Source organism: Wyeomyia smithii, chromosome 3 (genome assembly GCF_029784165.1).
Source record: "Wyeomyia smithii strain HCP4-BCI-WySm-NY-G18 chromosome 3, ASM2978416v1, whole genome shotgun sequence".
Lineage (NCBI taxonomy): Eukaryota > Metazoa > Arthropoda > Insecta > Diptera > Culicidae > Wyeomyia > Wyeomyia smithii.
The window spans coordinates 91,513,861-91,529,634 of record NC_073696.1 but is presented as its reverse complement, the minus strand read 5'-3'; the positions used below and the strand labels follow the sequence as shown (position 1 = coordinate 91,529,634).

General features: G+C 37.7%; 1 protein-coding gene across 4 annotated transcripts in view; it reads right to left on the bottom strand.

Annotated features, from left to right (window-relative positions):
• The window catches only part of LOC129731959 (phosphopentomutase), a 125,156-nt gene that overhangs the window by 3,675 nt on the left and 105,707 nt on the right, over positions 1–15,774 (bottom strand). For 3 of the 4 annotated variants that reach the window (XM_055692373.1, XM_055692372.1, XM_055692371.1), the window contains 6 exons: positions 14,480–14,727; positions 14,159–14,421; positions 13,326–13,571; positions 12,856–13,266; positions 12,589–12,797; positions 11,991–12,525 (listed from right to left, as the gene is read on the bottom strand). In XM_055692373.1, coding sequence (XP_055548348.1) covers positions 11,991–12,525; positions 12,589–12,797; positions 12,856–13,266; positions 13,326–13,571; positions 14,159–14,421; positions 14,480–14,560 — 1,745 coding nt within the window. In that variant the 5' untranslated portion in view covers positions 14,561–14,727. Of the gene's footprint in view, positions 1–11,990; positions 12,526–12,588; positions 12,798–12,855; positions 13,267–13,325; positions 13,572–13,634; positions 13,656–14,158; positions 14,422–14,479; positions 14,728–15,774 lie in introns of those variants that run through there. The other variant, XM_055692374.1, reaches the window with a different exon arrangement.

Here is a 15,774-nt window from a genome sequence, read left to right as displayed (position 1 = left end):
GACTTCTAAGTGTATGGGAAAAATGCCTGAAAAAATGCTGTTAAGATACATAACATGGTAAAAGTGACAAAAACAATGTGTTTTATTGTTCTGAACAATGATATTTAATGTAAAATTGATGTATTTACAATGAAAAACGTAGTTAAATTACGGTGTAACTATGTGCAATTACAGCAACTTTTAAGGTTTTTTTGATGTTATTTTTTTTCGGGTACTCACGCCAGTTTTGTTATAATAGGGACTTTTTTTGTTAGAAGGAGAGTCAACAGAGGTACTGTAGAATTCAGATTGAAGGAAGGGTACTTGATGGGGAGCCTGAGAATGAACCCATGCTAAAGTCTTTTAGCAAACAAATGGCCTGATTCTACTAAGATTCGAACCCACGATCACCCACTTTCCAAAGCGTACTCTGTAACCTTGCGGCTACGGAGCTCCGACATTGGCGCATTTTGCTCCGCTTTACACTTTACTTTATTATGAAAAAAAAATGATTATCTTGAGCTTGACGACCACACATTTGGTAGTTGTTCTTCCATAATGAATCTCAGTTGAAATTGTAGAAAGAACCATGTAAACGGTTCTTTGGAATTAATTTACCATCTTCCGAACAACAATTCAGTAGCTTCTGCTTGTTTTCCATTTTGGATCGATAACGAGGCCGGCTACATCTTTACACTTGGTTAGGGTATTACCCAAGCAGCAAAATTTGTTTCGATTAGGAACTTTGTGCATCACAGCAACAAATTCTTATGCGAAACTAAGTTGCAGTTACATCTCAGTTTCATATACAATGACAAAAAAAGCGCAGGAGGTGGAGCTAATTGCAACATTTTCGTTGTTTCAACATAAGTTTCAAGAATGAAACCGCAATGTGAATGAACTAATGCATGGAATTTAATAACAACATGGTAAATGCTGCATGGTAAAATTTCAGCTACGAAGATGCCTCGCAACAGCAACTAGGGCGCAATAGAAATTTCATGGCGTTGTGGTGAGATTCTAAAACGGCAAAGAGATAGTCTGTATAGCGATTTATCTTTGATTATTTCCAGAAATTTGAGGATTCAACCCCAGTTATCAATTTCTATTCACTTTTCTCGTTTGTACTATTTACGTCATTTGCTGTAGAAACACTTGCAAGAGCATGGCTCAGTTTTAAATATTGCTTCCCTTATCATGCTAATGGTCGATACCAGTTTTAATTTTGCTTCTTCAATTCATCAGTACCTCAACGTGATAATGAAATTCAAAGCAATTTATCACATTTCGTTTTAGAGACCCACACTTTTTGGACGACTTGTAGTCCAAGTACCCAAGAGTTACAACGCAGTAAATAACCTCATCTCAAAAACGAATATAAGGCGAACGATCGAGCAAAAGTTGCTGCTACATGGCTTCAGAACATGACAGCAACTTTTAGAAGTATTTTTGTGTATTTGTTTTTTTGTATCTCGCAAGCATCACGTTGGCAACCTATATGCTCCACCCACTAGATCTGTTCAGTGAAGGTTAGGTTTTCAAATGCCGTTTACACGTTTCAACAACAAATCCAACCTCGCGAATTACGTTGTTGGTGTGAAGATTTTTGAAGCAGCGATGCAACTTTAGTTGTTGCTTGTTTCTTTACAATTTCATCGTAGTAACAAAAAATGTTTCTTAAAACCTCGGAAATTCATTAGTGCAACAAAAGATCACAATTTATTTTTTTATTATGTTTCAATTGTTGCTTGGGTAGAGCAGGAAATTCATCAACCGTTGTTGTCGGAGACCGAGGTTACCTCTGAATCTCCACGACTCTGACGGAAATAAATGCTTGTGTTATTTGTCACTGTGGTAAGTGACAGATTTTTATACTTCTACCCTTCCTTCTAACGCTTACTGCTCTTCTTTACCGACTCTCGTCGAAATCGAGATATCGAACGACCTGATTCCTGATTCAATGAAGGTTAACTCATGATCATCCGCTTATCAAAGCGGACTCTGGAATCTTCACACTTACAAATGAGCTATCGTGATTTATTCTCAGTTTTCTGAGAATTCAGCAAAAAAAAAATAATGAAAAACCATGACTTAGCAACTACTGACATTTTGGATATTTTCAAACGAAATTTCAGTTAGATTGAACTGAGATTTACGAGAAATTGTGACAGCTGTCATATTTTTGAGGCGAGCATTCAGTGATGCCGTTCTCGGTATTAAACTACCGAGATTCGACAGTAAATCGAAATGTATCAAAGTTTCAAAGCTCTCTTATATGGAGAAAAAGGAAATACTTTTGGGTTATGGGACAAATGCTTTTGGATTATGAGAAACAATGATTCATATGAAATGAATTTTACTTTTGTAAGCAGGTGGATAAAAAATGCTGCCTGAAATAGGTCACTTGCAATTGAAGCATACAGTATTCAAACTAGAAATATGAACACAACCTTCGACATTTTTATACATGATTTTTTATATAATGTCAATTGTTCACCTTGTTAGCAACATTTTCATTTTTTAAATAAATACATGTGTTTGACCTTTGTATTCGGAAATGGAATTGAAATTAAGATGAGTAAAAGTAATGAGTGAGTAATGCAAAGAACTGTAAAAGCCATTTTTTTTAGATTGACTCTCACCAATGCTGAAAATTTTAGCGCTTTTGTATGAAAGTGAAACGTCAGTACTTTTTTCTACCATCCAAGGAAATAGGTATATCGCTTTCATGGAATGTTCATTATCTCTTCCACCTCATCATTCGTAAAATAATAAAAGCCAACTCATCTGTCAGGTACAGTGGAAACGTGTTCGTTCGATATTCACTGTTTCAAATGTTTTGGAAATTTATCTCTGTATTTCATTCTGTTAAATGTATTGTTGTAAACTCGGTTTGTGTGCTGTACATTAGCATTACGACATGCGGCATTACGCGACATGTGATGGATAAGAAAAATACTGCCACGAAAGAAATTTTATTAACGACAGCAAGCGTCCCTTTACCAAAGGAACGATGAGTATGATTTGGTTGGATTTTCAGAAGATTTTATTTCGTGACCATGAACGATGCGCGTGTTTTATTTCATCGAAGTACGACAACTCGTTTCAAGAATGAAATTCTAGTGTGTTTGAAAGGGCGCTGCGTTCATTGGAAGTGAAAATTAGAAAAGATTGGCTGTAATTCACAGAATTCCGGTAGGATAAAATGATTTTTATCAGCCCTAGCTCTCGTCTGAAAGTTAAATTAAACAAATCAAAAATAATATAGAAGCCTGTATATGCCAAATAATCTCTCAACCAAACGCAAATGCCTCCGATTTGAAACTTTGCGCACGTATTTGGTTTAGAAGTAACGTTTGCGGTAAAAAATGGACTTTTTTCAGATGGTGATAAAAAAACTAAGACAGATAATTGAGTTTGATAAACTTCCCATTAATGGTAATGATATTATCTTATTTGCAAAAAAAAATTCTACGCCCTTGCGAGCGTCCTTCCGGCAGTTAACCGGAACATTCGCTATGGCGGACGAAAACATGTGTGTAGGCATATTTTTAAGCTCTTCCTTCATTTTTTTATTAATTTCTCCTCCGTTTTCGCGATAAAATTGTTGGAATAGATCTCGCGCTTCAAGTTTGCCCAGAAATTCTCGAATGACACAACTTCTGGCAGGCACTTCGTACTATAAATTTCCCCGTTCACGGCCAGCCCGGAGCGAAAGAAGAGCGGCGTTGACATCCCCTCCTCGCTGATTGTCAGCCACAGCAGCACCTTCTTGGGGAACTTGATGTGTGAAATAAATTTCATCTTCGAGCTCACTTCCCGGACGAACACATACGATTCGCATAGATTCTCTAGGATTCCTCACATTGGATTCGTGAGCGTCCTTGAAAAGGATTCCTGAAAAAAGAATCCACAGGAATGCCCTGTATATGGCTCTAGGATTCTTGAATAAGAATCGTGAGAGGGAATCCTTCGGATCGTGTTTGCGATTCCTTTCACGATTCCGTCACCGTGTTAATCGGTATCCTGGGGATTCTTACTCAGGATTCTCTGCGTGTTAGTAAGGGTTTCTTCGTGGGATAAGTGAAACACGAAGTACCATGCCAGTCGTTGCCATCCAGGCTGAGATAGGTCTCGTGCCACGTCGCGATTCGCCGGGAAAATCGACTTGACCATCTCATTCAACCGCTGTCGCTGCGTCATTGCCTGCAGCTCCGAGACCAGTGGACGGGACTGCCGCTTCCTGATATGTATGTCCATGTTTTCCAGATACTTTTTCACTGTTTTACCGCATGCACCAACCTCCCGGCCAAGTGCACGCAGCGATTTAGCCACTTTTCTCTCGGTCTTCCTCTTCAGCATCCTTTGGAGCTTCTTGTCGCTCTGATCGTTGTCCAATAGTGTCAAGATGTTGTAGATGCCGGAACGGGTATACCCGGCGTCCACAAAGTGCCACACGGTGTCCGTTTTTGACGCGGCGGGGTACCGTTCTTTGAACGCGCAGACTTCTGAACGGAGTAACTTCACTTTTTTCGCCATCACAGTTAGAGTTTGACTGATAGAGCTGTTAATTTTTTTGCTAACTCATAGGTTACTATGATTGATGATGCATCAATAGTTTCGTCAGTGCGATTAAAGGTAAACCCATGAAAAATCGGAATATTTGTCCATTTTTTTACCGCAAACGTTATTTTTGCAGTTGACTATATTTTTAGAACTGCATGCATTTTAGCATTAATTTTATTTAATACATTGTTGCTCAGGAACCTCGGGTTGCACATATAAACTATCTGAGAAGAAACTGTAGGGAACTAATTAAACTCGAACTAATAACACAAATTTAGATTAAAAATTCAGGATATGGAAATGCCAGTAAATGTCATCTGCGAAACAAACTAAGAGAAGAACGCCACTGTTCCTTCCTAACGAAATCTGACAGCGACAGACTAAAACTTCACGATGTTGAATCCTTGTATTAAACGGTTCTACAGGCCACTCACGTAAATTATGTATCCAGGATTCAGAACAGGATAAAACAGAATCATTCACTCACGTTTCCGTTTATGTATCCAGGATTCAGAACAGTATAAAACAGAAACATTCACTCACGTTTCTGGGATTTTGTAAAGAAACGAAAATCATCTTCTCGCATTCCATCCAACGTGAATTTTGACGATGTTCAGTTGAGCTCTAATTAGGAAACAGCAAACCTCCTCGTCTTTATTTCAAAAGCGTGTTCAGTAAGTCCTCACTAGGGAGCCTATACACCAGAGAGACGCAGAGACACTCACCGTTAAGGCAACTGTCAACATCAAAACGGATAACGGCAATGCAAAATTATACAGCTCACCAGTTTGATATTGATAGTTGCCTTAACGGTGAGTTTCTCGGCGTCTCTCTGGTGTAAAGGCTGACTAGTCCTCACCTGTACTACGTCACAACCAGTGTTGCCACATTTTCATCTGTACTGGGAGCTGCAAAAATCTTTTTCATTTGTACTTTTCCCGGGAAAAATCGGTACCACTGGCCTAAAGTTTTTATTTTCTTTATTTTTGAAAAAACAGCTTTTACGCGAGTTTTTTTACAGAAAACTGTGACTGCGTTGCCTCAGTTAATATTAATTCCAAACTACTAGCTCTATTGTCAATAAAACTTTTGCACACTTAATAATGGGACTCGGTACTGCATATTACCGAGCCATTGCGGTTCAATCTCGTGAAAATTCAGCCAAAAAACAACAAAACCCATAATTCAGCAACACTGCCGATATTTCGGATATTTTGTGTCAACATTTCAGTTTGATTAAATCGAGATTTACGAAAAAATGTAATAGCTGCCGTTTTTAACCGATTGGTGCCATTCTCGGCAGCAAATTGCCGAGATTTGTCAGTGAATTCTAAGTGCGTTCGCTTTGCAAGATCGCATTCATTGTATCCAGAGTTTATGTATATATGGTCGGTGTTAAATCAGACCGGACCAAGTCGCAAAATTGGAAAAAACGAGTTAACGATAGTATTGGATAAAGATTTTCTTAAGCTATATCACACAACAATCAGATTTTATTTATCTCTAAAACAGCAGAAATAACAGCATGATTTTTGTTTGCATGACCAATGAAAAGCGATTACAATGTTCAGTCAGAATGGACCAAGTGTTTATTGACGTGGGACTACGTCTTTCTTCACTATACTAAGGTACATTGTGGGAAAACTGGATTGAACATGTAACGTTTTTGGTTGGCGGAATGGGAGAGTTTAGATGCTAATAGCGCTTAAACAACTGTTTCGATTTCAACAGTTAATATACCGTTGGAAAGCTAAAATATACAAGATTTGTACAACATGATAGTTTTAGTTACCATTTTCTTATTACTCCGTGAAAATTGCGTAAAAGTTTGAAGGTCGAATATCCACATACATTTTTCATACGATTGGTATATTTCCCTAACGCAGACTTCAAAAACATAGACGAAATGATTTCACGCATTCAGTCATTGGCTAGCAATGCCAGCCAATTGGCATCGCATTCATCACCCAACGTGAGCAACGAAGAAAGAAAGCAGAAATGCTTTCACGTGATTGGTTCTTCCCCCAATCACCCAAGTTCCCCACATTGAGTGACGCTATAAAAGGACTTTCCGTGTTGAGAGAAGTTCATTCCCTGGTCGACCGTCAAAGCGAACAGTTCGGCTTCCCTTCGATCTGAGTTGGACCCCACCAGTGGTAATCTAATTCAGATATCGTTGTTAGAATACAGCCCGAAACTGGACGTGATCGGGACTGGCGACCATTGGAAGCCGTTGGAAGGGACCATTGGAAGACTTGGAAGCCGTTTGGATGCTGCCGATAGGAATTTGTGTAGTTATAGTGAGTTCTATACCAAGGGTGTGTGTCTGAGTAGCGTGTATAAGAGTAGCGTGTGTATGTGTGTGTGTGAGTAGCGTGTGTATGTGTGTGTGAGTAACGAGTGTGTATGTGTGTGTGAGTAACGTGTGTGTATGTGCGTGTGTGAATAGCGTGTGTATGTGTGTTTGTGTGTGAGTAGCGCGTGTGTGTGTGAATGTGTGTGTAAATGTGTGTGTGAATGTGTGTGTGTGAATGTGTGTGTGTGAATGTGTGTGTGTGAATGTGTGTGTGAATGTGTGTGTGAGTAACGTGTGCGTGAGTAACGTGTGTGTATGTGTGAGCGGCGTGTGTAAGTGGCGTGTGTATGTAAGTGGTGTGTGGGTGTGTGGGTGTGTTTGTGTATGTATGTGTATGTGTGTGTGTGTGTGTGTGTGTGTGTGTAAGTAGCGTGGGTGTGTCTGAGGAACGTGTGCTTTTGAGTAGTGTGTGTGTATATAGCGTCTGTGTAAAACGTGTGTGTATACCATGTGTGTGCAAAAATGCATTCATCCGAGATAAATTTATTTACGACAGAATACATTTATAGGCGACAAGGTAATTATTTTTCCTATTAGTTTGTATGCTATGGTTTATGACATGTGTATGTGTTTTTTTTTTTTTGTTCATGGATTGTTGTGTATTGTATTTTTACGTTTGGTGTGTGTTATATACTATAGCTATGGCAGAATTAAATCTTTACACCCATAATAGTCCCACGTCAAGCCTACGTTTGTGCACTCAAGCACATACCCTTTAACTTTTTTTCAAGGAGACTGCCTTCGGTCAGCTATTGAAAAAAGCGAACGAACGGAAGAATTTTCAAGCGTTTTTCCGGATTCCTTTGTATCAGAGAACTCTTTCACTCACCCCCCATCGGAATCTGTAAAGTTTAACGAACTGCCGTGGTTTTAAATATGTATTTGGACCGTTTATTGCTGTCACTAACATGACCTGATATCATGCCTTATAGTGTGCAGACAAAGTGAACCATGTGTCAAGCAGAAAAAAGTTGAAATTATCGGAATTTACAGCATCGGTTTGAAGTCAACATAAATGAATTTCAACACTATCAGGCAACTTATCGGAATGCTTCTTTGCCCGTTAGTCAAAAAAGTATACTTTACCAGTAAATGAGGAAAATGTACATGGTCCACTCTGATTGAACACGTAAATGAGAAACGTTAGTCATTTGTGTGGATGACACAACATTCCACAATTTCAGAAAGAAGTTCAAGTTACAGTAGTAATATTGACTTAAAACTTGATGATTTTACCAATGAGTTTTTCCTCAGGAATTTGAAATAAGTGGTAAGTGTATGTTTGTTACTGTTTTATGCAAGCTAATTAGATTTATGCCCGTAATGAAATTACGAAGCTAAAGGCAACACAAGCGATTGTTTGGAGAAGACTTTTCATATTAATACAAGAAAAAGCTGACTCGATTGACATTTAAGTGTGTAAAGCATGTTGACAATATCTATTTAATATTATTTCCTAATCAATAATGGAGAACCTGTGCCAACTTTTCATGAAGCTGTCCTTGAAGCACTACATCCAAACGTCCAATCGTGACAGAAATTCCAGAACCAAAATACGAAGAAACCATCCAGTCCATTATCAATTCTACGGCAATTTCAGCCAAAGTTGCAGAGAAAGTGGATGATTACGAATAACTTAATTGAGTGAATTAACCATATTTTTGTTTCATTAAAACATTCCGCTCCTACCATTGATTTGTTGAAACAAACACAGTTTAAAGTTTATTCAAACTATTTTCAATAATTGTTAATGTTGCAGAAGCTAACCATGTAGATTAAAAACTATTTGACTGGTCGACGATCAATGGACTAAAATTATTTGTTCAATCGTTCAGTCATAATGGACCAAGTCATTAATGATTCTTCTTTTATTCAATCAGAGTGGACCAAGTACATTAAATCAGTTACAAACCTGTCCTTTTTGAGCTCACGGCACTCCTTTTTTTCAATTGTCACATTGCATGATACAGTTAGAGAGTTACTCCAACTTATAACATCAAAACTGCGCAAAAATATTGAAAACTTCAAAATTCCCAGAGCAACAAACTTCAAACTCGTTTTTCTCGAAATGATCATAATGTCACTTGGTCCGGTCTGACCTAACACCGACCATATAGAGTCGCGCAAAGAGAAAATCTACCGTTCCGGCAACGGTTTGTACTATTTACGTCATTTGCTGTAGAAACACTTGCAAGTTCATGGCTCAGTTTTAAATATTGCTTCCCTTATCATGCTAATGGTCGATACCAGTTTTAATTTTGCTTCTTCAATCCATCAGTACCTTAGCGTGATAATGAAATTCAAAGCAATTTATCACATTTCGTTTTAGAGACCCACACTTTTTGGACGACTTGTAGTCCAAGTACCCAAGAGTTACAACGCAGTAAATAGCCTCATCTCAAAAACGAATATAAGGCGAACGATCGAGCAAAAGTTGCTGCTACATGGCTTCAGAACATGACAGCAACTTTTAGAAGTATTTTTGTGTGTTTGTTTTTGGTATCTCGCAAGCATCACGTTGGCAACCTATATGCTCCACCCACTAGATCTGTTCAGTGAAGGTTAGGTTTTCAAATGCCGTTTACACGTTTCAACAACAAATCCAACCTCGCGAATTACGTTGTTGGTGTGAAGATTTTTGAAGCAGCGATACAACTTTAGTTGTTGCTTGTTTCTTTACAATTTCATCGTAGTAACAAAAAATGTTTCTTAAAACCTCGGAAATTCATTAGTGCAACAAATGATCACAATTTATTTTTTTATTATGTTTCAATTGTTGCTTGGGTAGAGCAGGAAATTCATCAACCGTTGTTGTCGGAGACCGAGGTTACCTCTGAATCTCCACGACTCTGACGGAAATAAATGCTTGTGTTATTTGTCACTGTGGTAAGTGACGGGTTTTTATACTTTTACCCTTCCTTCTAACGCTTACTGCTCTTCTTTACCGACTCTCGTCGAAATCGAGATATCGAACGACCTGATTCCTGATTCAATGAAGGTTAACTCATGATCATCCGCTTATCAAAGCGGACTCTGGAATCTTCACACTTACAAATGAGCTATCGTGATTTATTCTCAATTTTCTGAGAATTCAGCAACAAAAAATAATGAAAAACCATGACTTAGCAACTACTGACATTTTGGATATTTTCAAACGAAATTTCAGTTAGATTGAACTGAGATTTACGAGAAATTGTGACAGCTGTCATATTTTTAAGGCGAGCATTCAGTGATGCCGTTCTCGGTATTAAACTACCGAGATTCGACAGTAAATCGAAATGTATCAAAGTTTCAAAGCTCCCTTATATGGAGAAAAAGGAAATACTTTTGGGTTATGGGACAAATGCTTTTGGATTATGAGAAACAATGATTCATATGAAATGAATTTTACTTTTGTAAGCAGGTGGATAAAAAATGCTGCCTGAAATAGGTCACTTGCAATTGAAGCATACAGTATTCAAACTAGAAATATGAACACAACCTTCGACATTTTAATACATGATTTTTTATATAATGTCAATTGTTTATCTTGTTAGCAACATTTTCATTTTTTAAATAAATACATGTGTTTGACCTTTGTATTCGGAAATGGAATTGAAATTAAGATGAGTAAAAGTAATGAGTGAGTAATACAAAGAACTGTAAAAGCCATTTTTGTTTAGATTGACTCTCACCAATGCTGAAAATTTTGGCGCTTTTGTTTGAAAGTGTCACTTAGAACATTTAACTCTTCTCTTGAGAACCGTTCGTTTTGTTGTTAAAGAATGAATTGTATATTTTTGATCAAGCATTCCAATGAACGTATGGTTTTTGCTGGAGAACCATGGACAAATTAAGAAAAACGTGTATTTTCCTAAATAATTATAATTTTTCGAGCTTAAATGAGAAAAAACTCGAAAACCAATGCCTTAAGAATGTTTACTACCAAGAGCTTTTTGATTCAAAATGACTCTCTGCATCTTTTAAAATCATCAGAATACAAATATTTTGAAAAATGTTTGAATTAGAATTTTCATAAAAAAGTTAATCTACCATAAAAAAATTATTTTTTATTCCTCCATCCTGGACTTTTTTTTAAAAGTCGCGTATTAACGTCAAGTTTCTTTAAAAAAAAAATAAAAATAAATTCAACTCTTTTTTTTTTAAATTGAAATTTAATGTTTATTTTTATTTTTTTTTGGTCAAAAAAAAAATTTTTGTACAGCGTATATTTTTTATGGTGCATTTTTCATTCCCTACAACTCATTCTCAGACAGTTTTTTTTACAACCAACGGTTTCTGGGCTACAATGCTTCGAATAAAACCTATACCAAAAGGCATACGCCCTTTTAGAATGTAACTCATGGGTGTAAAAAATCTCTCCACCTGTGAAAAATGCTCAGTTTGCTAAGCCAAATACGTGTGCAAAGTTTCATTCAAATAAAAAATGGTCGATATTCGACCATAGGTCATTTGTCGCGATCTTGCACAGAAGTGTTTTTAAAAACCACACAAGTACAACAGTTTAGCTGTTCGAATGTTGTAAAATAAGTATACAAACTGTCTGCGATATTATTGTCGAACGGGGTTGTTAAATAAATAAATATTTATCACACGATTCTATCAAACTTTGGTTGCTGCTAAAGATTCGCGAAATAGGCAAGAAAAGGATCTATTTTGATAAATAATTAAAATTTTTTAAACCTGATTCTGAATTTGAAATATCTCGGATGCCTCTAATATTTTGATCATAAGAAATTTCTTGGTTTAAAATAATCACATAAAACTTATTTGAATACGATTACTGTTGGAAATTTCAACATTTCTAAAAAAAATAACTAAAAGACAGTTTGTATGTACATCCAAAGGTTTCTGAGCAACAATATTTTAAATGCAATGCTAGAATCCATGCACCTTTTAACAAAATTAATTTCGAGTTTCAAAAATGTCTACTCGTAAAATATTCTCGATTTTCTAAGCCACAAAAGTTTTATAAGATTGTTGAGTATTTTCAGGCCATTTTGGCTTAAACGTCGAACTTCGTATACTAAGAGAAACGAATTTTGTGCAAACACAATTAAGAGTAACTACGAAGCAATTTTTAACATACCTCTGACCCGGCTTAGCACACATCTCGGCGTAGTACTTAATTTTTGGCTCTGTTCCACTAGTACGTAGAGTAATCACCGCACCATTTTCGAAAAAGAACGTTATCATTTGGGAGCTCTTGCTGGCAGGTAGTAACGCTTTTTCATCGGGTTGAGCGGAGTCGTAACCAGTGGTTAGATCTCGAACCGATTGTACGACATACTTTCCATTGGCGCCCACCGCTTTCGGATAACCACCAGCATCACTATCCATCGTTCGTATGCGATTGAAGATACGTTCAATCGTCACTGGTTCATAGCAGAAATGGTACGACGTGATGGTACAATGATAACCATAAATGTCGTACAATTCGTTGAGTTTATCTGCGAGAGATTGATTGGAGGTGACTTTCAGATAGCAAACCATTGTCGCCAGCTGACAGGCTGCACTGACACCATCTTTATCTAGTACGGTAGGAGTGCACATGAAACCTATAGCTTCTTCAAAAGCAAACAGCACAGTTTTGCCCTGATTCATCAGCTCCACTGATTTGTTACCTAAACCAAAAAAAAAATTAAATTTAAAACAATGATTATTCTAACGATAATAGACAAACCTACCCATCCACTTGAAGCCTGTCAATGTTTCCACGAATTGCAGCCCTTCAATATCCGCTATTGACCGACACATTTTAGAGCTAACTGTGCTTGCCAAAAGAAAACAGTCACTCAAGCTTGCACCCGGATATTGCTCACGGTAACAACGTATTGACCACCATCCGAGCAGCGCACCCAATTCATTACCCGTAAATACTCGCCATTCGCCGGTACTGAAAATATAAACATCAATTGTTAAGCAATCACCAAAAAAAACTCGTAGCAACAAACCTAGCATCTTTTTCGGCACATGCTAACCGATCAGCATCCGGGTCATTGGCCAATATCACATCACAACCGGTTTCGTTGGCCAGCTTTATAGATAGCTCCAAACTAGATTTTCCTTCTTCAGGATTGGGAAACTTTACGGTTGGGAATTCGGGATCTGGGTCTCGCTGTTCCTTGACCGCCTTTACAGGCTGGAGTCCGGCAATTTCAAAACCACGATCCACAAATGGAAAACCGACGCCATGCATTGCTGTGTACACAAACCGCTGCGTACTTGTCGAATTATAGTCCGCAATGAAGCTTTTCGGAATATTATTTTCCAGTTTGGTGAAATAGAGTTTGTACATGTCGTCAAACGGATCCTTCAGCTGATCCGTTCGCAGGAGGTCCAGATTCCAGGATGACTCCAAGGGTCTAACGGTGCAGATAATATCAATAAGTTCATTAGAAAAATGCATTAACATTTGACTTACACTAAATTGCGCAGAACATGCGCTTGAATGTTTTTGTCATGCGGTGAAATAATCTGAGCACTGTTTGTCCAGTACACTTTATAACCATTGTCCTCTTTTGGGTTGTGTGAAGCCGTAACCATGATACCAGCAACAGCTTTCAGCTCCTGCACAGCGAACGGTACGAACGGTGTGGCAACAGTCCGGCTGTACAGCCACACCGGAATACCTGCCGTCAGGAAGACACATGCACTAAGCTCAGCAAACCTGAAACAACATAACGTCATTATTATGTGAAATAGTTTGGCACATTACATATAGAAAAGAAACCGATGAATATGCACAGAATCTGTTACTAATCACAACAAAAATAGCAAACGATGTCCAGTGTACGGGCTTTAATTACTGAATGAAAAAATAAACACCACAAGTGTTCAAATCTTAGTTGGTAACAGTGGCACACGAGAGGTTATTGGGAAAGGTCAGTTTCAGTGTCATGTCTTATCATTTTCGGTGGCATTATTCAAAAAACGTTGATAATAAAACAGCTCATGTTTGCAGGAGATCATAAGCGAGGAATGTCTGAATCGTAGAAAGTTTGTGACATTTCAGGTGGAGGTAAAACCGATTTTCGAATTTCTACACCGGTATGCTATACAATTAAAAAAAAACTTTTTTCATCGTACAATTGACACAATAGACAGATCACATAATTCAAATTAGGAAAAAAAAAATCGAATCCAATCATAGACGGTACAACCTTCTAAAAACTTATCTTTGCTTTCCAATTACGCACGATATTTATTTCCAACACACGTGTTGTACCGTCGAAGTACTGATAAGATACCCCTTACCTTTTGCTGTTGTATCGTCCATCGAAGCCAAGCACAATTCCACGCTGACGCTCCGCTGCCGAGGGATAACATTCCAAAATATATTGACACAATCCTTGCGCAGACTGTATTACCACCAGATCGTTCATAGCATTAAAACCGGCCTGCATGACTCCACGAAGCCCCGCAGTTCCGAATGCAAGCCGCTTCAGCAACCTGCCGCTGAGGACCTTCCATTCCTGTGCCTTAACAAGCGATTTTATTTCGTTCGACGTATTTTCGTTCTGCAAGAGAAAATAGCATTGTGAACAACTCAATCAGAAGCTCAATCATTCCGTCTACTTTATCCCATTGTAACCATTCAGCAATTTTTGCGTTTAGTTCCGAGGAACCCGAATCGAAATTAATTCCACTCGCTTCCATTCAAAGGCACACACTTTTCGCGAAATTCCAATTTATGTAGCCGAACGAATTTGACAGCAGTCTCCTCGAGACAAGCTTCGTACAGTGACTGGTGCCACGCAAATTCCGCTCCGCGAAGCACTACTTGTCACTTGTGAGAGCAGCAGGCTGGCAAATCTATCAGAACACTGTGAATGCGAACGAAACAGACAAAAGAAGAGAAATTAATCGTGAAATCCTATTATCAGTGGAGGTTTCAAATTAGCGAACGTATGAGATTATAAAGAATCCGTTCATAATCGTATAGGTACGTTCGCAAATTTTGCAATGCTTCTAAACGGAAAGATTAATTCACTGGATGTTAATACGGTACAAATCGGATACATTTTGTTTAACATTGGAAACCACGAGCATTTTCGCGTCATATGTCTTACGTCACTACTTTTAGAGCGTTCGTAGCGAAAGAGTGCGTGGTGAAGTATCTACGCAACAAGTTAATCGAATCGCCAAAAGCTGAATGTTATTTCCTCCCACGTCAGTTGAAATCGATAACTACTGTTATCAGTTAGATAAACTGATATATATCCGGATAGCACACATTCATATATCTACCTTTCGGATGTTTGCAATACTGAGCTTCTCGAATTTTCTGATTTTTAGCCTTCCTTATATAAAAAAATAGTACAATTTTGTTCTGAGAATTAACCACACATTGCAAGCTAGCTTCATGTGTGTTTTAGTAAGAGTTGAACGAGCTGCTGAAAACAAAAATGAGATTATCATATGTTTCTATAATTTCATGATAATGTTTTTTGGAAAACTTTTTATACAACTTAAATTTGGGGCACATGTTTTATTTCTAAACTTATGTATAGTCAAACAGAGGCACATTGTTGTTTTTGGTTGGCTGAAGGCCATCGGAAATAAAAATTGATTATATAGGTATGTATACATCTTCCTTTTCAAAACAAATGTATAAATAGGGTAGATGATAGCAGGTGTTTTGTTTTCGTAGCTTTCGCTTAACCCTTAAGTGTTGCTTTGAAACATCCAATATACGCAAACTATGATGCACTAACGCTTGAGTAATTAGGCTTATAAACACAATAAATTAATACAGGGTGTCACCATGAAACTGATAGAAGCAAAGTGATGAAGGCAATTTTTAATTTTTTTTTATAGGATTGCAATGGAGAAAAAATCACGATTTTGTATTTTACTGGAATGAGCAACAT